Genomic DNA, 27,126 nt, shown 5'->3' on the forward strand with positions numbered 1-27,126 from the left:
CTCTGTGTTCTTATTTCTTCTCCTCATGTTCTAATTCCTGTTCTAATTCCCTTTCCAAATTTCTCTCAACTTTAATTAACTACTGGCACAATGTATGTATCGAATAATGTTGTGGATTAATTATGACTCTGCCTCACTCCTTCCTCACCTACTGCTTCGCTTTCACATCCTTCAACTCTTGTTGTAACTGTAGTTCATTTTCTGGCTGACTCAGATAACCTTTCAATTCTCATAATTTATGCCAGTTAGCTTTAGAATTTCGAAGAGTAGATCAATACAAAGGAGCAAACCCATCAATAAATATTACAAATGCAGTGCCTGTATTTCAATACGTGATGTTCTCCCATGACTTGAGCCCTGCAAAGACTGTTGTGCCCCAGGCCACAGATACCTGTCGAACTGGTCAGTATTGTCTGTTAGGAAAAGCATAACACGAAAAATAAGAGGCAACAGCCGCATGACAGTGCACAGACTCAGGCTTCACAGCAAGTAAACCTGACCGTTTCTATGAATTTATTAGAACTGCAGCTTAAACAGTATATACAAATCACAAAATAATTACAATATGAGGTTATACATGTGATTTGTAAAGGGCAGAAAAAAAAAATTAAGTTTACCAGGAATTATAATGTAACGGCTTACATTTGAAGTCACAGTGCTGTTCATTGCAACGACAAGACATTCACATGCCGACTCACCCTTTAATGGCCTGTATGAGAGGATTTGCACCAGCTTGTAAAAGCATCTCCACAATATCTTCATCTCCTCTGAACATTGCATCGTGAAGAGGAGTAGCACCAAATGAATTCATGGCATTTACGTCAGCACCTCTGTCTGAAATAAGGTACAAAATTCAAGAACATTAAAATGATCTCGTGTTAAAAATACAACAAAAGGAATAAAGGAAGCAGCAAAGGTGCATACGCACATGCACACATGCATGCACGTGATATTCTGTATCACTTAACTCTGATTTAGGACACTGTCTGAAAGCTTAGCAACATTTTCAGTTTGACTTGCACGCTTACAGGATGCTCAACACTCAACTACAGGGCGATATGTTACCTCCACTCCTTCCATTACATGTATTCAATCTAGAACCACAATTAACACTTCAATTCAGAGTTCAACTCAAGCAGTTGTCCCGATATATGTCTAGGAAATTCTGAGCCATACTGCTACAATCCTAATGCATTGGCATACACTGTACTAAAGTGTAAAGGAAATGCTCAGATAACATAAATGGGAATCCCCGGAATACAGACTTCGTGACAGCCTGCTCTGTAAATTTAGAGAAACTGTTTTTGAGGACGACTTTGAGAGCAGATGCATTAGATGAGGTACTATATCCCTGTGTTCACTGAGGATCCCCATATTTGACATTATGTTAGAGTTTAGATGCAGACTACGATGTCCAGTATTGCAAAATGTGCGCTTTAAATACTTCCAATTTCTTTGGAAAATGCAACCACTGTGCAATAGTCGAGAACGAATCTCACAGTGAATTGACAATTTCCCAGTGCCACAAAGAATACTGTTTCTTGCCTTTGTTTGTCTGTACATGCACTACAGAATGGGTGGTAGCGGGCAGAGGCTACTCAGATGTCGCTGTGAAGACAGTCGAATACTGAGAATATAACAGACACGATCAAATGGTCATTTATTACTGTCTGCTATTCAACTAAACGTGGAGCCAGCACAGTCATCACTGTGGCATCCGTGCGAACCTGAGACGTAGAGAGTAGCACAGTCTCAGAGGGGATCCCAGATTTGTGCATTCTGGCAGAAAAGCTAGACAACATCCTTGTAGTTCTGGACAGTACTGTCAGGTAGTCAGATACACGTTCATATATTTGCATCTTCCGGGGTGACTCGTGTCCTCGTCTGACGGGTTGCTACTAAATTGGCAATCAGTAACTTCTGTCAAGGTAGACCAGTTACTCACATATATGTTCTGTAGACATTTTACAATTTTTATCCTAACGGTGCATGTCGAGTCTGAGCTGTGTCTACATGCGTTCCTTCTGAGTTAGTATTTTAAATTTACTAAATACTGAATAGCTGGTTTTCTTGAGCTACATATGCTGCCAGTATTTAATAAATATTCATCTGCTAGATTTAAAATCTACTTTGCTACCCATCAAGCCTCTCCGTGGCTGCATACTGATGTCATTTCTGGGCCACCGACAGCTTTACTAATAAACAATGAAGGTCATAATTTTCTTTTAGTGTTGTACCTGTGGAGATAGCTACTGTTCTCAACCTGCAACGGAGTAAAGGTATCAGTGGCAATCTTGATCGAGCAACCTTTCTAAAATCTATTCCGTTCTACATAACTACTGTCCCATACATCCACTTGAAACTGCTTACTGTAGCCAAGCTTCTGCCCCACTGTACAATTTTTACCTCCACAATTCTATCTATTACAAAACCAAAACCTTTCTCATAAAGAGGCTTACAATGGCACATTTCCCTGGCTACTGACGCATTAAACATATCACCAAGAAAATGATTTATTAACAATATTAGGAAAAGGGCAGATTGTTTCTCACTGTAAAGACAACCTTCTGAGTTGCACACAGGCACAACTAAAAGAGTGTTACACACTATACCTTCTTCAGTAAAGAAGACACACACACACACACACACACACACACACACACACACACAGGCAACCACACCTCATAGGGCGCACACGACTATTACCACTGGCAGCTCGGACTGGAACGCGGCCGTCACGTGAATAGCAATCTCAAGAGGGGTAGGACAGGGGGAGGGGGAGTAACAGGGTATGGGTTGGGGGAGAGCAGCGCTGTTTTACAGGGTGTGCAGGGACTAGATGGCAGCCTACAAAACTGCCAGGCACAGTGTTGAGAGATAAGGCGTGGGAGAAAAAACAGACAGAAAAGGAGCAGGGAAGGGGAAAGGATGGGTGGGTGTGTTGGCAGAGGACAGCACACAAGGAGAGTGAGAAGACGTGAAAAGGGAGGATGTGATAGGAAAGAGGGGGCAGAAAGTGTTGGGTGGAGCTTACTGTAGCTTGAAGCTGGGATAAACTTGGGAGTGGAGAATGTGTTGTAAGTGTAACTACCATCTGCACAGTTCAGAAAATTGGTGGTAGAGGGGAGGATCCAGATGGCCTGGGTTGTGAAGCAGCCATTGAAATCAAGCATGTTATGATCAACTGCATTGTGCACCACCGGGTATCCTACTTTGCCATCAGCCACAATTTCAGCATCTCAGATTTTGATAATTTTTTGTACATTTGTAACAGTAGTCATTTGCGTGAAAAATCTCTTCGTACCCCTCCTAAAGTGGTGTTCTGTTCCCCACCCAACTTCCATAGCACCCTAGACCACCACTATGTCACTCCCAATCCCAACCCCGTGGCCACAGGGATCACATCCCTGCAGAAGACCCAGGTGCAAGACCTGCCCAATCCGTCCACATAGCACTTCCTATCCCAGTCCTGTCACAAGCTCATCTTACCCCATCAAAGGATGGGCCACCTATGAAAACAGCCATCTCATATACCAACTCTGCTGCAACCATTGTACAGCCTATTATATTGGTATGGCCACCAACCTGCTGTCCACCAGGATGGCCCCTCCACAACGTACTTTTCTCAACTGCGCAGATAGGAGTTAGCCTTACAACACATTCTCCACTCCCAAATCAGCCTCAAACTATGGTGATCTACAGCCCCACACCCTCCATCCAACAATTTCCACCACCTCTGTCCTATCACCTCCTCCCTTTGCACAGCTCCTCACCCTCCTTGTGTACCGCCCTCTGCCAATGCACCCACCCGTTCTTTCCCCTTCCCTGCTCCTTTCCTTTTCCACTCCCCACTTTTTTCCCCAGACTCCACTTCCTGTCACTCCATCACTGCATCTGGCAGTCTCATCAACCCGCCACCTAGTCCCTGCACGTCCAATCAAACAGTGCTCTTCTCTCCCCCCACCCCTACCAATCTGTCCTCTGTCCCCCCCGTCCAGATTGCTATTTGCTATTCACACAAGTCACATTCTGGTCAGAGCTGCCAGTGGTAGCGGTCATGTGTGCACATGGTGTGGCTGCTTGTTTGAATTTGTGTGTGGTTTCTTTGCTGAATAAGGCTTTGGTCAAAACCTATAATGTATAACAGTCTTTTTGTTGTGCCTGTCTGCAACTGAAAGGGTCATCTTTATGGTCAATCTATCCTTTCCCTAATATTGTTGATATTCAAACCTGAAGTTTGCATTTCATAACTTTTTTAGTTTGAACAAATCTTCAGAATTTTATTTCAAACTCCATCAACAGTATCGGAGATTTTATTTTCGAGAACTTTTACAATATCATTAATTTCAGCAAAAGATGTCCTCAATATTTTTTGCCGCTCAAACTTCAGTGGCACACATTTTTAATACATTCCCTCGCTTCTTCGCTCAATTATTCGATTGTACTTTTGATAGTACATTTTGAAACTTCCGAATTTACAGTCATAACACAGTCAATCAGTTTAACTGCAACAGTATCTCACCTACTTCCCAGTCATGTGGGGTACACGGACACCAACTCCACACGAAGTCGGTAGGCACTGCGGGAGCGTAGCTCGCAGTGAGCAGAACTTACCGAGCAGACAGGCGACGACCTCGCGGTCGCCGTAGCACGCGGCCCAGTGCAGCGGCACATTCCCGCTGCCCTCACTGTCCCGTGCGTTGACATCGATTCCTGCGGCCACCAGCTGGCACACGCGGCCCACCCTGAAACACGAGACGGCCGGTGTCAGTCTGGTCCGCCACTCCTCCCTTCCGCACACTCGCCAGAACTCCTCCCTGTGGGGACTCTGTACTGTCACGACAGCTGTATCCGTAGGATGTCCAATCCCCCTGTGCGGGTTGTGGCAATACACACAGTCACACACGCTGTTGTGGAAGACAGGTGAGTCGGCCGTGTGAAATAGAATGATGGTCTCATTCTCAGCATCTCAGATTTTGATAATTTTTGTACATTTGTAACAGTAGTCATTTGCGTGAAAAATCCCAAATTAAAAAGCTTTTGGACATCTAATTTTCGTGTTATTAATTTTTAAAACCTCCACAATTATCTTTTTTTGTTACCTCAATAGACATTGAAATCTTGAGATCTCAAAAACAATTTGTCTTACAGACTTAAAATCTGTCACTTTTTAATTCCGTGTTGTTAAAAGCTTTAAAAGTATGTGCTAACTGGTGATTTCATAACAGTGAAGAATTTTCTGAGATCAAATTATTATTTTATTTGGAAAATTTCAAAATCATAATTCTTTCATTTTGATAACAATATGTTAGTCATGCCCAATTTCATGATGGTGTTCCATTGGAACATATTAACCCTCCAGCAGGCGAACCATTTTACATAATATAAGCAAGTGCACAGTGTATGTTGTACGTGTGCCTGTTACCAAGGTAAACACATATGAGCAAAATCACAGTTCAATCGCAGTTTCATTAAACAGTGATAAAATAAACTTATAATATACGAACTAAATCACTGCCTAACTGAACAATAACAAAATAAACTTTCATCATACCACACTGTTGCCACGTAACCAACATTAATGACCCACATGAACCATTAAACAGTGCAGCTGCATCAGATCCCTGCCAAACAATTATTTGATTACTAATTTTCTTTAGATAACTGCCTCAGAGTGGGATTGTGATGCCAGCTCGGAATCTGGATTATTTCACTGTACGGGTCGAAATTTTTTTCTCATCTATCTCGCTATCTATTTTATATTACTGCTGTTCGCTTGGATGTATTACAACACAACTTATCACTGTGTGGGCTGAAAAAGTAGTGAAGGAATAGGTATGGGCTTGGCACTGTGAAACAACTAAGGAATGGAACAAAACAATGTTGTTTGTGATTGGCACATTTTATACATAGGTGCGCCCACTCGAGGATTGAAAGAAATTTTATTTTACTGATAAGCACAGCACCTATATGCAAGGCAGTGTAAGCAGATCCCCAACAGCTCACAGTACTGTTGCCATCTTTCAACTGTGAAGCACTGACAACTGCAGGCAAAAACAATAGTTGTTTCTACAGCTATGATGACACTGTGGTGTTGCCATAGAGACGTTCACAAAATCGTGTTACGTTTCCAGTTGAGGTAGGCACTGTGATAGAGCGAATTTCAGTTTAGCCATAAAGTCTATGTTGTGTAATAAATATCGGAACACTATGCGGGGCACAGACACAATATAAACATGCCTGCACAAAAAAGAGATATGCACGAAAAGAAAGATGAAACTATATCTGTATTCTAATGTTTCCTGAAGCTGATGTCAAAGTTTTCACTCTCCAACTATCTGTTTATTCCTGCCTCTGACTCCGGGTGGACGTATTGTTGTATGTTGGACAACAGTATATATCTGTGTAAAAGTTTGTACAATATATCTTCTGTAAAGGGAGGCAGTTTCTTTTATTTCTAAAGTGCTTCACCTTGAGAATATATCTAGCTATACTGTAGCCTGCAAACTTCAGAACACATGGCAATATTATGATTACATTATATAGCATTTTTTATCATGGAGCTGGACGGTGCTTCCTTTTCTTCAAGAAAGAAAAGGTAGATATCACTCTGTTCAAAGCAGAGTTAATATAGCAACCAATTTAGACTGTTACATTGGTAATCGTAGTGAGAGTGTGAAGAAGTGAGAATTTAGACATGTGAATTGCCGCTGGTGAAGGTATCAGCCAACCATATGCCTCAAAATAATCCACATTATTCGCACCTCCTTACTGTGCCAGTTCTTAAATACCAGTAGAGCACAAATAACTGCCACATCCCGCCTGTTGCAACTGTCAGGGACCAACTTATACTTAGTCTTTTATGGCTTCGGACTTGTTACTAATACATAATATGTCAAAAACCAAATTAGGTTCTCAAATCACTATTTTTATTTAGTGACAATTTACCACACTGCAAAATTATAAATTTAAATTCGCATTTGGCTTTCCTATACTAACTGGGAGTGTATATTAACATATATCTCAACAACACGTGCTAAAAAAAGACTATGACACTTTACTTAATTATACCTTAATAATAGTAGTACATCAACATTAATGAATATTATTAATTAAAGAATAGTGTAGCTGTTATTTGACAGTGTGTTATTTGAGAGCCTCGAAAAGAGAATTGGTTTACTTATCTCCAACAAGAAAGATGTTACAGGGTGTATAGGTGGACAAAGAAAAAAAATTCCCGGGTTTCTCCCGGATTTCCCGGTTAAAAATACACTTTCTCCCTGTTAACTGACAGGATATTTTCTCTCGGAACTGTATTACTTATCAGTCCTTTGAATGATTAAGGTTTTATACACGAGCGTAGAATTTCCCGGCACTTTAGAAAACTAAAGACAGGGAAAAAAACGCGTTTTCGAAAGATCTTTGATGTGCAGCAAAATGTACACTGCAATATTTTCGTATTACGAAAGTATACATTTGAATTCCACCAAACACCACATGTTACTTTCTGAAGCATTGAAATCGAGATTGCGATGTGCTTTTGTAAGCCAGTCATAGCTCTTGTCACGTGATCTCGCCAGCCGATGACAGCGAGTACTCAGAGCTTAGGACACGTGATGTAGTCAGCCAATAGCAACATCACTGTTAAGTAGCGCGAACACACAAACAGAAAAAGTTAATGGTTTCAGTTAATATACATAGTGTTGCTACACGAAACGCAAAGCTTTCACATATAATGTTGGTCTTTTCTGCGCGTATTACTCTTTAAGATATATCACACAAATGTGCCAGTAAAATTTTTAATAACGACATAAATGTCTGATCATCTGGGCTCGAAATTCATCTAAATGGCTCGTTATCAAAGAGTAGATTTTTAAATGAGAGTCAAACGCTCTGCAATTTAAGATATTCATTGTACGTTCTCGCATGGGGTACAGTAACATTTTAGCAAGCACGGAGACAACAAGAACTGCACCACAAAATGAAAAAAATGATTAGTAATATCCTTTGTTGAGCATCGGTTCTTACCAATCAAAATTACAAAAATTTAACTGATAACAAAAACAATGCAAAATTCCCAGAATTCTAAAAAATTCCCGGGTCTCCCGGTTGTTCCGGGTCGTATACACCCTGTGTTATGGTGATCCACTAAGAAAGTTATTAGAGTCTAAGATTATGTATTGCAGTTTTATTTCAAATAATGCTACCTGGTTCTCCCAAGCAATAATGATGGAGTATTGATGTAACAACACATTCTTTCCCCAAAAAAATCTGAGGCTTTTTCGCAACTCTACATCAGATGGCCTATAAGTTCTTCCAATGGCAATTGCGTAAAACCCCATGTTATTTCATTTTTATTAATCTGGCACAAACTTAAAACATCCTGAGTATTCTGAGGCAACTTAAGAAGGGACCTTCGAAAAAATAAAAATCCAGCTTATATCCTTTTCAGCACTGACAGTTACATATTTGGCCAACAGAGAGTATGTGGTACTACATTTGTAGGCTGGCAGTTGTGTTTTGGTTGAGGAGGTTCCCACCAGATATTGCCTTTACTGTGTGCAACTTCAGATACTAGACAACAGACACTCTTCTGGATTGTAGTTTAGGCAATGCTTTCAAAACAGGGTTACTAGAGTGATCCTGGGCCTGACATTGAATTTAGCAAATCAGAAAGTGAAGAAGAATGTGAAATTACTTCATTAGAGACTGAAAGTGACGGCAGTCTGTCAGTTGAATGACAAGTGCTTGCCAGTGGTAAGAAATAACTACATCCACCACTGTGCTCCAGCCAGCTCTTACGATATTTATGTTCACAGGAAACTGTTGTGAAATACATGGTCAGGCTTCATAGCTACATAGAAACTAAAAAATGACTTCAAGTTTCAGGATATTTTAGTCAAAATCCAATACATGAGTACACTCAGGATTTTATTATTGCTGATTTTCAAAATTTTGTAACTCATTGTTTTGAGCTTTAAAAGCCGTTTATATGCAACATCATTCATTATTGAATGTTTCTCATTAACAAAAAAAAGTAATTATTCTTTGCAATATAATTTGGAAAAAAAATTGTTAAGTTAAGAGGTTAATTACTCCAGTAAAGTTTCTTCACAATTTTGAGTGCCCCTACTGAAGTTAATACTACACAAAAACTCTTAATTCTATACTTTGTACTGTCAAAGTACCTGAACTAGTGTACCAATGCACAGGGTTGTAACTTGGCCTTCAAAGAAAGACGTCACATCAGTCGTACAACTGTTTTGTAATCCACTTGTTCTGCAGATGAAATACATTTCTTTAAGATTCTTTCTTTGAATCACAGTCTGACATCTGATTTTCCTATTATTTTTTTATTTTATATGGTTCTTCTGGTAAGGTCACTCCAGATAGTTACTCCTAGGTATTTTTCAATAAATTACAGTTTCCAGCAAATCATCATATATAGCTTAATAGCGCAGTACGGCATTTCTTCTCCAACATACGCACAGTATGTTACATTTATTTACGTTTGGGGTCAACTGGTTGTCCCTGCACCATTCATCAATCCTAAGCAGGTTTCCTGCAATCCGCCACAGCCTTCCTTCCGAAGCCTCGTTTACAGTGAAGTGACATGAATGATTGTGCATGAGAATTCTCTCCATTGTAAACAATCTGTGCATTGTGTTTGGTCATGCACGGATTGTATTCACTAATGTTTCCTCGTGATTTGCCATGTGCCAGATTTAGAGTGAACTGTCAAAGAAAGTTTGTGTCTTTACGGTTTTGGTGCTAGCTTTGAGAATAGAGACAGAGCACTCACTTTGCAGCACAGTGCCATTTTTTGTGCACGAACTGGCATCTGTTTAGTTTATTGTAAGTGTGGTTTTTTTATGTGACACAGTGGTCATATGACAGCAGACCTCCTGTTCATTGAACAGCACAGATTCTACAGATGATTGTGGGAGCCTAATGATCCACATCATAAAATGCTCAACAAAACAAAAATGATGCTTGGCAAGACAAATCAAGCGCAGTGCCAACAGAGGAAGATGTGTTGTTTTGCGCAATTCCTGTAAGTGAACTAAAAGTCATCACAATAAACAGATAACATAGATCAATGTAACATAACGAAGACCTGACCATTCTCATGGCTTACATTCAAGGTCTCTGTCTTAATGTCACAGCTTAGCTACTGTTTTACAAAATTTAAATATGGGAACAGAATAAGGAAAAATTGTTTTCCCTCCAATAAAGATGCGGCTAGTCTTTCATGTATTTTGACATCACATTATACAGTTTTAATGACTGTGTCTCCCTCGCACTTACCTTTATACAATCCAAGAGCGTATCGCTTATGGCACTACAAACTTAAGGAATTATTTGGAAAACATACCCAGCTCATATGTGAAATAGGTATTTGAGGCTAATGTAACTGTCACCTGTTGCCAAGAGTTGTGGTATTAGTGCTCGCCTCTCTCTTTCCTGATATGGACTGTTGATAATTTGTGTCATGTTTCGAAATATTTGGTTCAGAAGGTGAAAATCGCCTACCAATGTGCAGGTGAAGTTTTACAATAAATCAAGCGATGGTTCCAGCTAATCACTAATCAGAGCCGAACCACCACTTTTTTCACATCTGTGCAAAAATTCAGACACCCTCATTTTTCTGCGTCTATGCCATTTTGCCTCCGTGACCAGCAGTGAGCTGGCTCTACAAAATAAACTGAGTTGCGTTTCTTTTCTCTATCATGCTGTGGGTTGCTGTACTGAATATAGGTTAAGCATTTTTACCATAACAACATTTTAGTGCCAAAAAAAAAAAAAAAAAAAAAAAAAAAAAAAAAAAAAAAAAAAAAAAAAAAAAAAAACTAAGCACTTTGTATGTCATCTCTTTCATTCGATCTAGTGTAAATGCTTATTAACTGCTACAAGTCAATGATGGTGATGTTTTCTACTAGATCATTCAAATATATTGCGAACAGTAACCACCCTATCACATTTCATTGGAGGGTTCCTGAAATTAATTCCACGTATGTTGATTTTCTTCTGTTGACAATGACACTTTCAATTCTATACCCCAAGTCTTGAATGCGGACACAAAACTGTTCAGATACTCAGTAAGCTCATATTTTTTACACTAAATGGCAGTGCAGTGTTGTATCAAATATGTTCCAGAAGTCGAGAGACACGGCATCGACCTAAGCACTCATGTCTACAACGCTGTGGATTTTGTGGAGGAAAAGAGTGAGATGGGTTTCGCAAAATCTCTGTTTGGGAAATTAATGTCAATTCATAAACAGGAGATTTTCATTCTCCATTAAATCATAATACACTGAAGTGCCAAAAACTGGTATAGGCATGCAATTCAAATACAGAGGTAGGTAAATGGGCAGAATATGGTGCTGTGGTCGGCAATGCCTATATAAGACAACAAATGTCTGGCGCAGTTGTAAGATCAGTTACTGCTGCTACAATGGCAGGTTAACAAGATGAGTTTGAACATGGTGTTATAGTTGGCACATGATCGATGGGATACAGCATCTCCGAAGTAGTGATGAAGTGGGGATTTTCCTGTACAACCATTTCATGAGTGTACCATGAATATCAGGAATCCGGTAAAACATCAAATCTCCAACATCACTGTGGCCAGAACAAGATCCTACAAGAACGAGTCCAATGACGACTGAAGACAATCGCTCAACATGACAGAAGTGCAACCCTTCCGCAAATTGCTGCAATTTCAGTGCTGCGCCATTAACTGGTCTCAGCGTGCAAACCATTCAACAGAACATCATCTATATGGGCTTTCGGAGCTGAAGGCCCACTCGTGTATCCTTTATGACTGCACAACACTTAGCTTTACACCTCGCCTGGGCCCGTCAACACCGACACTGGACTGTTGTTGACTGGAGACATATTACCTGGTTGGATGAGTCTTGTTTCAAATTGTATCGAGTGGATGGTCATGTACGGGTATGGAGACAACCTCATGAATCCATGGACCTTGCATGTCAGCAGGGGACTGTTCAAGACAGTGGAGGCTCTGTAATGGTGTAAGGTGTGTGCAGTTGGAGTGATATGCAATCCCTGATACATCCAGATACAACTGACAGGACACAGATATGTAAGCATCCTGTCTGATCACCTGCATCCATTCAAGTCCATTGTGCATTCTGATGGACTTGGCAATTCCAGCAGGACACTGTGACAGCCCACACATCCATAACTGCTACAGAGTGACTCCTGGAACACTTTTCTGAGTTTTAACACTGCCACTGGCCACCAAACTCCCCAGACATGAACAATATTGAGTATATCTGAGAAGTCTTGCAACATGTTGTTCAGAAGAGATCTCCAACCTTTCGTACTAGTACAGATTTATGGACAGCCCTACAGGATTCATGGTGTCAGTTCCCTGCAGCACTACTTCAGACATCAGCCGAGTCCATTTCACATTGTGTTTCCGCACTTCTGCATACTCATGGGCGTCCTACACGACATTAGGCAGGTGTACCAGTTTCTTTGGCTCTTTAGTATACATGAACATAAAATATTTTCCATAATACTACAGCAGACCGATATCAATGATTATTATTATTGTATATCTGACAACTACCCTTCTTGAAAATGTAAATGACCTGCACTTTTCATCTGATCCAGAAGCCTTTTCACTACTAAGCAATTATAGCTGATTTTCTACTGTGTCATCACTTATCTCAATATTGCCAATTTCAGTGTTCATAAGATGACTGAAAGTAGGACCGTATTACAGTCTTCCATGGTGCAACAATTTCGGACGACCGAATTCGGTATTTCAATTTTCTCTCCCTCATCTTCAATTTAGGTACCAGTATGGACACTGTATAATAAGGCAAAACTCAGAGTTTTTAATCAGATTGGTTGGCAAAATTTTACTTGAAATTCATTGCACGCTCCTTATGGTCATTTCACTTCATTCACCTTTCATTTATCTTCTAACATGGCTATTAAACCATGGTGGGTTTTTCTTATCCCATAAAACTTTGTTTAGACCATACTTGTCTACATTGTACAGAATGGTGATTTGAATTTTATCCATTTCTGCTCCATATCTTCCACCTCAGCAGTGAATATTTAATGTTAACTACTCAGATACTCAGCAAGTTGTACCCTACCACTCCTGTTAAGTATAAATGTTTTCCTACTTTTCTTAAAAGCCCTTGTAACACCCATAGTCACTGATGCTATCAGAGCCTTATGATCACCGACGCCCTCCTCTATGTTAACTGATATCAGACCTTCAGGTATGTTTGTTGCTAGGTCTAAGATGTTATCCCCATGAGTTGGTTTTCCATCTATCTGCTCCAAATAATCTTAAAACAAGGCATTCAGAATAATTACACACAAATCCCTGTCTCCGACACCAGTTTTGATCATGTGACTCTCCCATTCTATAGTTGGCAAATTGATGTCTCTCCAATATTACCATAGCACAATGAAGAAAATCAATCACAAAATTGTACAAGTTCTCTTACAAGTGATCCGCCACTGCAGTTCCTAATGCAGGGTATCTAGAAAAGTATCCAGTTACCAAGTTTGACCCACCTTTGATGCTTAACTCCACCCATATAATTTCACATTTGTAATCTGTAGTAACCTCGCTAGATATTATGGAATTCTTCACTGCAATAAATATGACACCACTACTGGCATTATCACTACTCTTATAATATGTGCAGTTTTACCCCATTATAAGACAAGGTTTTTTCCCAAATTCTTCATCCAAAAAATACACGGTTGTCTTATATTCTCAGATTAAGCTATTGCTGCTGAGATTAACATTTTTTTCATTGTTTAATAGAGTACCTATGGATTGTCTTTACAACATGCACATTTAATTTGAAGTATTCGGAAGGCCAGGACTCGGCAAATGAAATTCACCCTCAAACAGACTCGAGATTCCCCGATACACCAAAACGCTCGATACACTATCGACATTTCTTGAACGATCATGTGATATTTGACTTGCGGTGCTAGTGCAAGGGACACACGAGAAACTACGAACTAGCCACTAGAATGATCTACTGCTCTGCTTAAAATTTGGCAGTTTTGTGAAACACAGGAGGAAATATCACTAAATTCTATCATCTTGCAGATTCTTGTTGTATTTAAACAGGTCTGCAATAGAAGTTCTCACACATGTATGGATACCATGTACCAACATTAATGCTGCTTTCTAAGTAAAGGTAACATACAAAAGCGGAAACTGTCTCCTCCAAAAAAAAATACTCGATTCTGAACCCAGATCAATATTTTATTTGATTATGAGAGACTGTAATGATTTACTAAGTCAGCTACAAATGAGAATTTCAGGAGCTGTGCACATACAAAAGTTACCAGCTTTTAATCAGCTTTAGAACATGATGGGGATATTCAGAAGAAATGAGAAGGAAATTAATGCGTGTATAACAAACAGAATAAATAATATTAAACTTTAACAGTTGTCACAAGAATACATTACAGTGGCAAGACCTGTCATGGAGATAATACAAAACAGAGGTCAGTAGATGGCGGGAGGACATGTCAAGTTCAAGAACTGGACTGAATCATTATTTTGATCTTTTATTCGTGTATTAATTGCTATGACTTGCACCCTAGAAGATACTGCAGTTCATGTTTCACAGTTGCTCAAGGAAGGATTGGAAGCAGAGCTGAGACACCAGCTTAGGCGAGGACAAGGTGAGTGTGGGGAGGGGAGTAGTGAACAGGCAGCAAATTACATCGTGTTGTCAATGTGGAAATCTATACCACATACTCTGGCTTTTTAGGAGCACCTGTCACATTCAAACTGCAGTTTGCCTGAATCAATTTGTAGTCAGATTTAAAACGGGACAAACACTCAACAATAGTATTTATTTCTGCAGGAGACGGTAAAAGTCTAGGTAAGGCCAGTGGTGGCCTTATGTGTTTCGTGTTGCAATGTTGTTGATGCTCACCGCAACATGATGGGAATGAAAGGTGACGTGTCAGCTGCTGGTCCTAAGTAGCCAATGAGAGAGCAGCCGGCAGACACTATATGTGGTAGAATATACCATTGGAACATTCTCATGTCAGTATAGAAGCGAAATGTGATACGTATTCAGATAAAAAAAAAGCCATATTCTCAGGTCCCACAGTAACCACAAGCTCATAAATTGCTACATATGGTGGGGGGGGGGGGGTACGACAGCCATATATCTATGACAACAAGGTATATTCCACACTGTATTTAGAGTTCATTGATATTTATTTCTGGTTTTGACCAACTTTCTGTTCCTTATGCTAACTGGGCATTATCACATTTAATGAGCAATATTAATTATACTGCATGCTCCTGCAGTTTACTAATGTATCAACCTTCTCTATTTCCGACCTACAGGGATGCACATTCTCTGAGAATAATGTGATTTATCTAGCTTCGACTTCGGCAGACAGTTCATCACTAATCCCATGAGGGGTGCGGACCTTCAAACTTTAAAAAAAAGAAACACGCATCCCACATGTATTCCACTATTTGTGTAGCAGCTTCCTGAATATACTGCACACCTGACATGTCGAGGGGGCACCACATTTCTCCACTCAACTGCAGAGGTCAAGAAAATCACATCCGTTATTGCTGCAGAATCATCTGAGCTTCTACATTAGACCATCCACTCTGTTCCAAACCGAAGGACCACGTTCAACTTCTAGGATGGAGCTACAAGTACCTCAGCCTACACACTACGAGTGCATAGCTAGCTGCCTTCAACCAAATCAGCTGACCACAGAAAGAAACGGAGCACGGATTCAGAACTCAAGCAGTAGGCATCATTTGTGCCAACAAGAGCTATGATTTGCAGCTGCCTGTCTACAATGTATTCCAGTCTCAAATGAGACCTCCCGGCACCTGCAATTTTCCTGAGGGACTCGACTGTCCATCTAAAATTAGTGCTTCCAATGGCTATAGTCCAACTGAAATTACCTGATAGTTGATGTCTGTCACTTGCCACTACATTGTTGCAACACCTGCTGCTGGCTACGCCTCAGGTAGGGGTGACACACCCTTCACAAATGACGTTAATGTGTAACGTGGAGCTATGTTGGAAGTGACTGCCATGAGGTGTGATGGAAATGGGAGACGCTCTGACGACAGCTGATTTTAAATGACCAATGGCTGAACTGCAGCAGATGACGAGTTTTGTAGCCCTGAACGTTTCTGGACAAGGTGGTGGTCATGTGGGGGGAGGGGGTCATAATGTTCTGTGAAGGCCTGAAGGAGACCCTCCACATGTTTGGGTAGGGACTGTTCATTACTACAAATGCGACAACCACAGGTGTCTAAGTCTTACAGAAAGGACCTTTCGGTATCGAAACTCTTGCCCTCCAGGAACTAAAGCAGCATGCTCAACACAACCTCAAAACCCTCCAGCCTGTTCACTTCCCACTCCAACCTCAGACTACCACTACCCACCACCTCAACAAGACCATCAATCAACCTTCCCCACAGCCCCTTGTGGTTGACAAACCCTGCCTCGCAGACCTACTACATTTACCACACCCTCAGATACTCCCTCCCACTGTCTTACAGATACTAGACCATAAACAGACTGAAAACTCAGTCATGACTGTCCTCCAAAAGCCTCAGTCCCACAGAAGTATCAGTCCTTTTCAAAGGCCTTATCTTTTGCCCCACTCCCAAATTCAATCATGCTAGGCTCGTTAAAGACCTTCTCTCCACCTGTGAACACCTCCCCTGCTCCTAACAAACCCCATTAACTTTTCAGAATTTAATCACCCGTTAACTTCTCATAATGTCCTAACCTTGAACCTTGCCTCACTGCCATTCCCAAAACCCTCAACAATGTAAATCTGCAAAAAGAACTGCAATCCACCGCCTAAAAAACTGTGCCCGGTCTTATAATACTGTAAGTACTTGCCGACAAAAATACCACTGCTGGGATTACAAATCGCGGGAATTATCTGGTGGAGGTACTCTGTCAGCTATCAGACACGTTTCTCTACAAGTTCTGGCACAGTGACCCCATTTCAGAAATCCAGTAGGATCATCAGTCCATCTTCATATCTATAGGTCCATCCTACAAACTATTCCCTAAGTCTTTGTCTCTCATCACCTGTACCACTCCCTGCATTCCTAGCTACTACATGCTTCCGAAAGTGCATAAACTCAACCTCTCAGGACACCCCATTATGCCTGGATATTGTGCTCCTTCAGAGACACTCTCCCCCTATGGACCAACACCTTCAGCCTCCTATATGAAAGACACTGAACATTTCCTTTGGTTCTCCAGATTTCCTGTTCCTTTACCAATTGGTAATCTCCCCAACACTGTTGATGCCATATCCTTTCACACCAACATCCATAATGCCCACATCTTGTCTGTATTGAACAATTTCTTTCCCAATGCCTGACTAAATCCAAATCTATACACCTCTTCCTGGTCACCATGGCCAACTATATCCTCAATTACAATTACTTCTTCTTTGAAGACATCATCTACAAATAAATCTGTGATACAGCAATGAGCCACCCACTTGGCACCATTCTATGACAACCCATAATCCCAAAACCCTCACCTGCTTCAGATCCACTGATTACATCTTCCTGATCTGGACCAAAGGTGAGGACATCCTATCCACATTCCTCCAGAACCTCAACACCTTCTCCCCATTTGCTTCACCTGGCTCTCCTCAACTCAACAAGCCACCTTCCTCAATGTTGACCTCCATCTCAAAGATGGCTACATCAGTACCTCTGCCCATATCAAACGTACCAACCACCAGCAACACCTCCACTTCGACAGCTGCCACCCGTTTCATACAAAGTAGTTCCTTCCAAACAGACTAATCACCAATGGTCGTTGCATCTGTAGTGAAAAGCAATCCTTCCCCAAATATGCCAAGGGTCTCTCTCAGGTCTTCACAGACAACAACAACAACAACAACAACAACAACAACAACAACAACAACTACCACTACTACCACTACTGCTACTACTACTACTCTACCTACCTTGTCCAGAAACAGATCTTCCATGTCTTGTCTCTCAAGGCACCTACCACTTCCCAGAGTCCATCACACAGTCACACTACCCTCGTGACTCAGCACCACCCAGGACTGGTCAACCTAATCACAGGCTCTGCCAGGATTTTGACAAACTCTTGTCATGACATGAAATGAGTAATATCCTCTCCAGCCCTTCTGCAGTGGTATTCTGTCACCCAGCCTGCTTATGCAATAGCCTTGTCTGTCCCTACTCTATCCCTGTTCCCAAATACTTGTCTCATAGCTCATGTCCCTGCAACATACCCAATTAAATACCTGCCCCATACATCCTCCCACTGCCACCTACTCTAGCACTGTCATAGGAATCTTCTACCCCCAGCGAAGATAGGACACCTGTGAAAGCAGCAATGTGATCTTCAAATTCAGTATTCCATGTGGACAAAACCACTGTCTGTCTGCACAAACAGGCACGGTCAAATTGTGGCCAAGGTACAGTTGGACCAACCAGTTGTACAGTGTGCCACATTTAACGACGTGCTCGACTTCAATAACTGCTTCACAGCCAGAGACATCTGGATCCTTCCCACCAAAACAATTTTTTTCTGAAATACACAGGTGGGAATTCTCCCTGCAATGTATCCTTCATCTCATGACCCGCCTGGCCTAAATCTTTGCTAGTCCTTGTCCTCCACCTGCCCATCCCATTCCCTCTTCCCAATCCAGCCCTAAGCACTCCTTCCATCCCAGCAGTGCACTAGCATAGGCCTTCACCCTTCTCTACTTCTCATATCATGATATTTAATGTTCAATTTAGATTACTTATGGGATAGTAACACACTTACTCATTTATATGGGATAGCATGTGTGAGGGTACAGAATTATTGTGGAACTTTTCTCCCCCCCCCCCCCCCCTTTTCGACAGACGAGGCAGAGGTGGGAAGTTTTCTGCCCCTTATCATATACAAATGAGTAATGTGTTATTAATTAACAATATATTAAGTGTTACATTTTCCTTTTTAATAATACAAACTCACATATAGCCTGCATAGCACATTATTACATACAATATTATGTGTTAGTTCAAATATTTGCATTGTATTATTATTTGTTTGATGTACTCATTGAGAGACATGCGGCAGTTCTTTGCCAGTAAACGCCTTTATGTCACAGTAGGTACAGCAAAGGGATTACAACTCGGTACAGACTGCTTATTGGAGCCCATCAGAATAGGTTATGTCGAGAATAATTTATGAAGAATGTAGCCCTAATAAAGAACTAAACTCCATTAGGAAAACAGTTCTTAGTTTGTTTCAGTATTAAGAATGCTTCCACATTGACAACATATTTGTACACATTCATATAATAAGTATTCACAATTATACAACCCAATGGAAACTTATTGTACATAACATTAGTAAATGACTAATATAAGAAAAAGATAGATTGCTACTTACCTTAAATAAGATACGTAAGTTGCAGACAGGCACAATTAAAGGACACTTGCACAAAGCTTTCTGGCCTGAGCTGGCAGTCATGTGTGCATGAGGTGTATTTGCTTGCGTGTGAATGATCTGTGTTTCTCTTTTGCTAATGAAAGCTGTGGCTGAAAGCTTTGTGTGTCTTAATTGTGCTTATCTGCAATTTAATGTGTCTTCTTTATGGTAAGTAGCAATCTATCTTTTTCCTACACTGTTGATATCCTATGTGAATTGTCCGTTGCTTGTTTTATATCACTAATATAGTGAAACTAAATCTACATCCATATTGTTTTGCAATTTTGGCACTTAAAACTTCCTCAACTCAACTGTTTGACATAACCTAATTAATACTTTTTGTTCTACATATTAAGCTATGAAAAAGAATTAATAGTATTATTGGAAGAAATGGTTAGAATATTACTCAGAATTTGCTGTAGCTCGAAGAAGTTCTTCTACGTAGATGTGCCTCATAGTAGGAGAGCCAACTGCTGCATCCACAGCGTTCATTCCCTGGCTGTTCTGGACACCCGGATCAGCTCCACACGATAACAACGTCCGTACAACATCACCTCGATGCAACTGTAATAAACGGGTTAGGATGTACATGTAAAACTTGATAGTTTTGTGTATTTTTATAATTTATACATGTCTGCCTGAGTTCTACACATTTTATCTTCTGAAAGTTGGCCGGCGAGTCTGTTAATTTGTTAGTCCTTTTGGTTGGATTTTCCTTTCATACAAATAAGAATATTAGTGCCTGTTCATATTTTCCAGCCATATTATTTATTAAATGTGAAAAGTTTTTAAGAAGGGAAATTGTGCACTCTTTTTTGTTTACAATGACTGTAGAATAAACTTAAGTCTTGATTTATTTATCGGCATTTCTATTTCATTTAAAAGGCTAAGTATCAGAGTACTTAGTGTTTATGTACAGGAATTAATGAAGGTTTCATTTTGGTTAAGTTTATACAGTGTCCCAGGTGGAATGGTCAGTAATCAAGAATATGACAGGAACACTCATTTGAAGCAAAAAAAGCTCCATTTAAGAGTATGCCCTAGTACGAATGGTTTCCCAGATAGAACACATTTAATGTTACCATTGTATATTTTTGCTGAATAACTCAGACCGCAGCCTCTAGTAAAAACGTGTTGTAGCACGGAATTAAAAACTCCTTATATTTCACACAAAAAAAGATTCTATTCCATTTTTTCTGCTACGACTAATAGTTCGCGCAAACAAAGCGAGAAGGCAGGAAGAGGAGTGCTACCATTGATAGAATTCCTGTAATTACCGGAGTGAGAGGTAACCCTGTTGTAGGTTAAAAAACTCATTCAGACAAATCAATTTAAAAGGGGACCAGGTAAATCAAGTGCCACACACAAAAGAAACTTATTTTGAATTAGCTTACTGTGAAGCACCAGAATGTTAGAGCATGAACGATGAACTCCTTATTGGTTACATCATCTAGAATGTGCAAAGGAATTTGATGTATTATCTCTATCTGAGCACCTATAAATACAGGAATCTATATGTTAAACACAAGAGAATCATAAATCAGCAGCTCTTTTCTGTAGGAAAAACATGGAGACATGAGGATTTGTAATGTAGTTAAAAATAAAATAAAACTGATAGCTACTGAAACCAACAGTTTCTGCTTCAACCAGCAATTGTAATCCTGTGCTTGTTAAAAGCTGCTGCCAGAAAAATCATTTATAATTATGGCAGTATACAAATGCCCAGTGTAAGTCTGAAATTGTTCTAAAAATATTAGTCGTTTTTATGCAACCTAACAGACAAACCAAAGCATTACTTTTGTGAAAGACTCATATACAAGAAATTATTTAGAAACATTAATATTTATAAGCAGAGTCAATACTCATAACCGGAGTTCATTGTTCGTCTTCTATCAGAATTACAATCTAGGTGATGTTAACAGATAAGGAGTTCATTTACTTTGTTCGTTAGTCTTCTAATCTTTTGGCGCATCATGATAAGTTAATTCATACAAGCTTCTTTTGTGTGTGACACTTCGTTTACCTGGACCCCTTTTAAGTCTGTCTGTACGAAAGAGATTCACCAACTGGCAACAATTTTGTAGGTGAGCACTTAGTCAATACCAGTACTATAAATGTTTATCCAAAGTGAATGGCTCCTCTGAGTATGATGGACAGCTTCCAGTAGTGACTGGCGCCTCCGACAGCTGATCACACTAAACGCTGCCGTTATTGTCTTCAATCCAAAAACTGGTTTCATGTAGCTCTCCATACCATACAGCAGAGATAGACGCCCTTCCGAAAAGTAACAGCTGTAAGTCGTCTTCGCTTTCAGGTGTTTGTAGTACCGGCACAGTGAGGCCTTGTTAGACACTGTAATAGGTCAGACCAGCCACACATCCAAACTCGTCCCCCTACAACTACTGAAAAAATTGTTGCGCCTCTTCAGGAACCACAGTTGGTTAACTTGCACATACAGTGTCGGCAGTGCTTCCTCTGGCTGCTGCTGCTGACAATTCTTTTAACTATTGCCCATATAGATTTAACATTGTTATCTGAATTATTAATTTCAGACACTTACAGAATTTTTTAAATCAATTTCCGTAAGACAACACAGTATTGTTTGAGTATGAAATCATTCTGCTTCTTTGTTTGTTCTAACCATTTCAAACAATTTCTTTTCCACGCACAGTATTTTGATTTCTTTTGTAATTAAAAGCTTTTGAATGTCTCATCAATGCCATGTGCCATTGTTTTCTTGTGATAGAAGCTGCTAAGGATTGCAGAAACTTATTACACACATCCCTCCAATCAGCTTCCTGCGTGGCTGCCTTGATTGAAAATTTCTGTTGTTTCTCCATCAATTATTATGGACTCTGTGAAGGTAGGGTGACTCTTGTACCTCAACAATACAAATAGCTCTACCGTGGGTTCAACCACAAGACAGGGGTATATGTGAAGAGACTGGACAAAGCTGATAGGTAAAAGTGCACTTACGATGTCTGTGGCTTTTTCTTTGCATGCTGCAGTTGCTAACCACTTGTGTGGTGAATGATGGAAGTGTGCATGATGAATGATGAGTTGGATGATTTGATAAGATGGTAGAACCAGTGAGAAAATAGTTTTCAATAAATATAGTCATGGTGCCTGCTGTGGAGTGCAGATCGTGCAGAATGTTCTCATACAAAACAGCATATTCCTCGAATCTTAATTGTACTCTTTGGTTCCTGCGAAAACACAACATCTGAAGTTGGGATCATTGAGCTTCACTACAGATCAGTCCATCATCACTGCGAGTTTTAGTCCGATCTCATTTGCTGCCTTAACATACTCATAATAAAACTATACTTGGAAGAAGCCTGGAGATACTGACAGGTTTCAGATAGATTACATAATGGTAAGACAGAGATTTAGGAACCAGGTTTTAAATTGTAAGACATTTCCTGGGACAGATGTGGACTCTGATCACAATCTATTGGTTATGAACTGTAGATTAAAACTGAAGAAACTGCAAAAAGGTGGGAATTTAAGGAGATGGGACCTGGATAAACTGAAAGAACCAGAGGTTGTACAGAGTTTCAGGGAGAGCATAAGGAAACAATAGACAGGATTGGGGGAAAGAAATACCGCAGAAGAAGAATGGGTAGCTTTGAGAGATGAAGTAGTGAAGGCAGCAGAGGACCTAGTAGGTAAAAAGACGAGGGCTATATAGTAGAAATCCTTGGGTAACAGAAGAAATACTGAATTTAATTGATGAAAGGAGAAAATATAAAAATGCAGTAAATGAAGCAGGCAAAAAGGAATATACACGTCTCAAAAACGAGATCGACAGGAAGTGCAAAATGGCTAAGCAGGGATGGCTAGAGGACAAATGTAAGGATGTAGAGGGTTATCTCACTAGGGATAAGATAGATACTGCCTACAGGAAAATTAAAGGGACCTTTGGAGAAAGGAGAACCACTTGCATCAATATCAAGAGCTTTGATGGAAACCCATCTCTAAGCAAAGAAGGGAAAGCAGAAAGGTGGAGGGAGTATATAGAGTGCCTATACAAGGGCAATGTACTTGAGGACAATATTATGGAAATGGAAGAGGATGTAGATGAAGATGAAATGGGAGATACGATACTGCGGGAAGAGTTTGACAGAGCACTGAAAGACATGAGCCGAAACAAGGCCCCGAGAGTAGACAACATTCCATTAGAGCTACTGACGGCCTTGGGAGAGCCAGTCCTGACAAAACTCTACCATCTCGTGAGCAAGATGTATGAGACAGGCGAAATTCCCTCAGACTTCAAGAAGAATATAATTATTCCAATCCCAAAGAAAGCAGGTGTTGACAGATGTGAAAATTACTGAACTATCAGTTTAATAACGTACAGCTGCAAAATACTAAAGCGAATTCTTTACAGACAAATGGAAAAACTGGTAGAAGCTGACCTTGGGGAAGATCAGTTTGGATTCCGTAGAAATATTGGAACACGTGAGGCAATACTGATCCTACGACTTATCTTAGAAGCTAGATTAAGGAAAGGCAAACCTACATTTCTAGCATTTGTAGACTTAGAGAAAGCTTTTGACAATGTTGACTGCAATACTCTCTTTCAAATTCTGAAGGTGGCAGGGGTAAAATACAGGGAGCGAAAGGCTATTTACAATTTGTACAGAAACCAGATGGCAATTATAAGAGTCGAGGGGCACGAAAAGGAAGCAGTGGTTGGGAAGGGAGTGAGACAGGGTTGTAGCCTCTCCCCGATGTTATTCAATCTGCATATTGAGCAAGCAGTAAAGGAAACAAAAGAAAAATTCGGAGTAGGTATTAAAATCCATGTAGAAGAAATTAAAACTTTGAGGTTCGCGATGACATTGTAATTCTGTCAGAGACAGCAAAGGACTCGGAAGAGCAGCTGAACGGAATGGACAGTGTCATGAAAGGAGGGTATAAGATGAACATCAACAAAAGCAAAACGAGGATAATGGAATGTAGTCGAATTAAGTCGGGTGATGCTGAGGGAATTAGATTAGGAAATGAGACACTTAAAGTATTAAAGGAGTTTTGCTATTTGGGGAGCAAAATAATTGATGATGGTCGAAGTAGGGAGGATATAAAATGTAGACTGGCAATGGCAAGGAAATCGTTTCTGAAGAAGAGAATTTTGTTAACACCGAGTATTGAATTAAGTGTCAGGAAGTTGTTTCTGAAAGTACTTGTATGGAGCGTAGCCCTGTACGGAAGTGAAACATGGACGATAACTAGTTTGGACAGGAAGAGAATAGAAGCTTTCAAAGTTTGGTGCTACAGAAGAATGCTGAAGATTAGATGGGTAGATCATATAACTAATGAGGAGGTATTGGATAGGATTGGGGAGAAGAGAAGTTTGTGGCACAACTTGACTAGAAGAAGGGATCGGTTGGTAGGACATGTTCTGAGGCATCAAGGGATCACCAATTTAGTATTGGAGGGCAGAGTGGAGGGTAAAAATCGCAGAGGGAGACCAAGAGATGAATACACTAAACAGATTCAGAAGGATGTAGGTTGCAGTAGGTACTGGGAGAAGAAGCAGCTTGCACAGGATAGAGTAGGATGGAGAGCTGCATCAAACCAGTCTCAGGACTGAAGACCACAACAACAACAATAAAACTGGAATACAAAACACTATCCCAAGAAAACATGTCACATATCACGAACTAAACTACCAATTTTATAAACCATAACATTCAGATCAACAATAATCAATCTCACACTACGTCAACAACAAAAATAATCAATTCATATCTTCTAGTGAAACAGTGAAATTCACCAATTCTCAATGGCCATTGTATACTATCAACTGATTGTCTACAAGCAATGGAAATGAAAACAGCAGCACTGTCAACATTCTACATGCACTTTAAGCAAGGAATGTGATGACTTTGTTATTACAGAAAATAAACAAACAATATTATACTGCAGTCAGGAAGCCAACGTTTTTAACAATCATTTCCTTCAAGTAACTAGGAAGATCAGTCTATGGTGATTTTACTAGACATGCTGAAATATGTTATCATCAAATGCCTTACAAGAATGTTTCCACGTAATAACGAGAAGTCGAATTTATAATCCGTAGAGTACGTGAATAAGCAAATGAAACAAAATTAACTTAAATCAAAAGCTACTTATGTCGAATTCTCACCAAAGGGAATTTCATGGATGGAATAAAATATTTCATATAATTTCCCCCTAATAATAAAACTAAACCTTAATAAGAAATCAAGGCCCATTAGCATTTTTGTATTACCTTCGTAGCTAGGCACAGAAACGTCCCCTCTTCCAACAAAGGTTGATTCAAAATACGATCTTTTGTCACATTTTCGTCAGGGTCATCATCACCTGCACAATAAAATGTCATATACTACCTGATACATCGATAATGACACAACTCAGACACCTGTTATCACACGAAAAAAAAAAAATCGTCACAAAACAATAAATATTATGTAGATTATTCAGGAAAAATGTAACTTTCTGCAGTTTGAAGTTCTCTATATCAATGCTAATTGCATTTATTTCTGGGGCATTAAAATTAGCAACGCATGATTCGTTTAAAATAACAGTGCATTCAGTCCGTAAAAGAAATGCACATCCACGTAATACACTCACATGCTTCCAAAAGTGATTTAATTATGTCTGTTCTTCCATGTTCCACAGCAGTTTTTATGTTGTCGCAAATTTCGAGCAGCATCTTTCGGCGATTTTTATTATCACAGACATTGGCGTATTTAAACAAGCGACATACACAAAACGACCACACACAATTACCGGCTCGACATCTCTTACGCCATTACAGCACCGAATGCTTGGGTGCAGTGTCAACAATTAGTATAAATAACAACATTGCCAATACACGACATCTTTGGTATTGCAGTATAGTAGTAGTCCTACGTTTATACTTTATAGCACCAGTGCTTGTGTTTGGAGGGTGGTGGAAAATTTGATTTCACGTCGTGGACTTAAATTTCTGAATTTTAACGTTCACTTCTGTGTAAAAGATCTCTCCAAAATATCTGTTGATGACTGATTTGACTCTTATGCATATTAAATAATTTTAAATAGTTCCCTGTCTTTTATTGGTGATTCTAAAATGGTTTGCAAAGCGTTGGAGAGCCTAATTTTTATTGAAAAAGGAAACGTTGTAACATATATAATTTTTTTTTCTCAATGTATGAACCAAATAAATACGCCTAGAACGTGCAAAATTAAATTAAGCTATCGGCAAATTCATTTCCTTTCGAAGAATGGCCTGTATAATATGTAGTGAAGAATTTCACAAAGAAATTTGACGGCATCATGTATTATCTGAGTAGTTCAACAGGTATGTTGCCAGTAAGAGTAGATCTACTTTGTGGTTTCTGCTGTTACCGAAGCAGGAGCAGTAGCAGTGGAAGTAGAGAATAGTCAGCTTTCAAAGTACTGGTTACGTGGCTGTGTAACCGGTGTCGGAAGAAAAATAATAATGATTGAACAGATTCAAATACGCTAAGAGCGCAAGATATGCATAACAAATCATTGTATATTGGTTTTCCTTAACTCGAGTAACCTCGTGATGGAGAAGAGGTACCAGTAACCTCCAAACAGTTACACGATTTTCGTCCCCCACATATATTTGCAATCA

The 27,126-nt window shown here is 39.9% G+C and overlaps 2 protein-coding genes across 4 annotated transcripts in view; one reads left to right on the top strand and one right to left on the bottom strand.

Moving 5' to 3' along the window:
• LOC124550870 overlaps positions 1-26,345 on the bottom strand; it is a 163,834-nt gene extending 137,489 nt beyond the window's left edge. For both annotated transcript variants that reach the window (XM_047125618.1, XM_047125617.1), the window contains exons 1-5: positions 26,115-26,345; positions 25,753-25,844; positions 19,903-20,060; positions 4,615-4,745; positions 699-834 (exon numbers count right to left, since the gene is read on the bottom strand). In XM_047125618.1, coding sequence (XP_046981574.1) covers positions 699-834; positions 4,615-4,745; positions 19,903-20,060; positions 25,753-25,844; positions 26,115-26,196 — 599 coding nt within the window. In that variant the 5' untranslated portion in view covers positions 26,197-26,345. The remainder of the gene's footprint in view (positions 1-698; positions 835-4,614; positions 4,746-19,902; positions 20,061-25,752; positions 25,845-26,114) is intronic.
• Positions 26,346-26,725: 380 nt separating this feature from the next.
• The window catches only part of LOC124550871 (neurofilament heavy polypeptide-like), a 33,807-nt gene continuing 33,406 nt past the window's right edge, over positions 26,726-27,126 (top strand). Inside the window, exon 1 of one of the 2 annotated variants that reach the window (XM_047125619.1) lies at positions 26,726-27,068. In XM_047125619.1, the coding sequence (XP_046981575.1) occupies positions 27,058-27,068 (11 nt within the window). In that variant the 5' untranslated portion in view covers positions 26,726-27,057. The remainder of the gene's footprint in view (positions 27,069-27,126) is intronic. The other variant, XM_047125621.1, reaches the window with a different exon arrangement.

Source organism: Schistocerca americana, chromosome 9 (genome assembly GCF_021461395.2).
Source record: "Schistocerca americana isolate TAMUIC-IGC-003095 chromosome 9, iqSchAmer2.1, whole genome shotgun sequence".
Taxonomy (NCBI): Eukaryota; Metazoa; Arthropoda; class Insecta; order Orthoptera; family Acrididae; genus Schistocerca; species Schistocerca americana.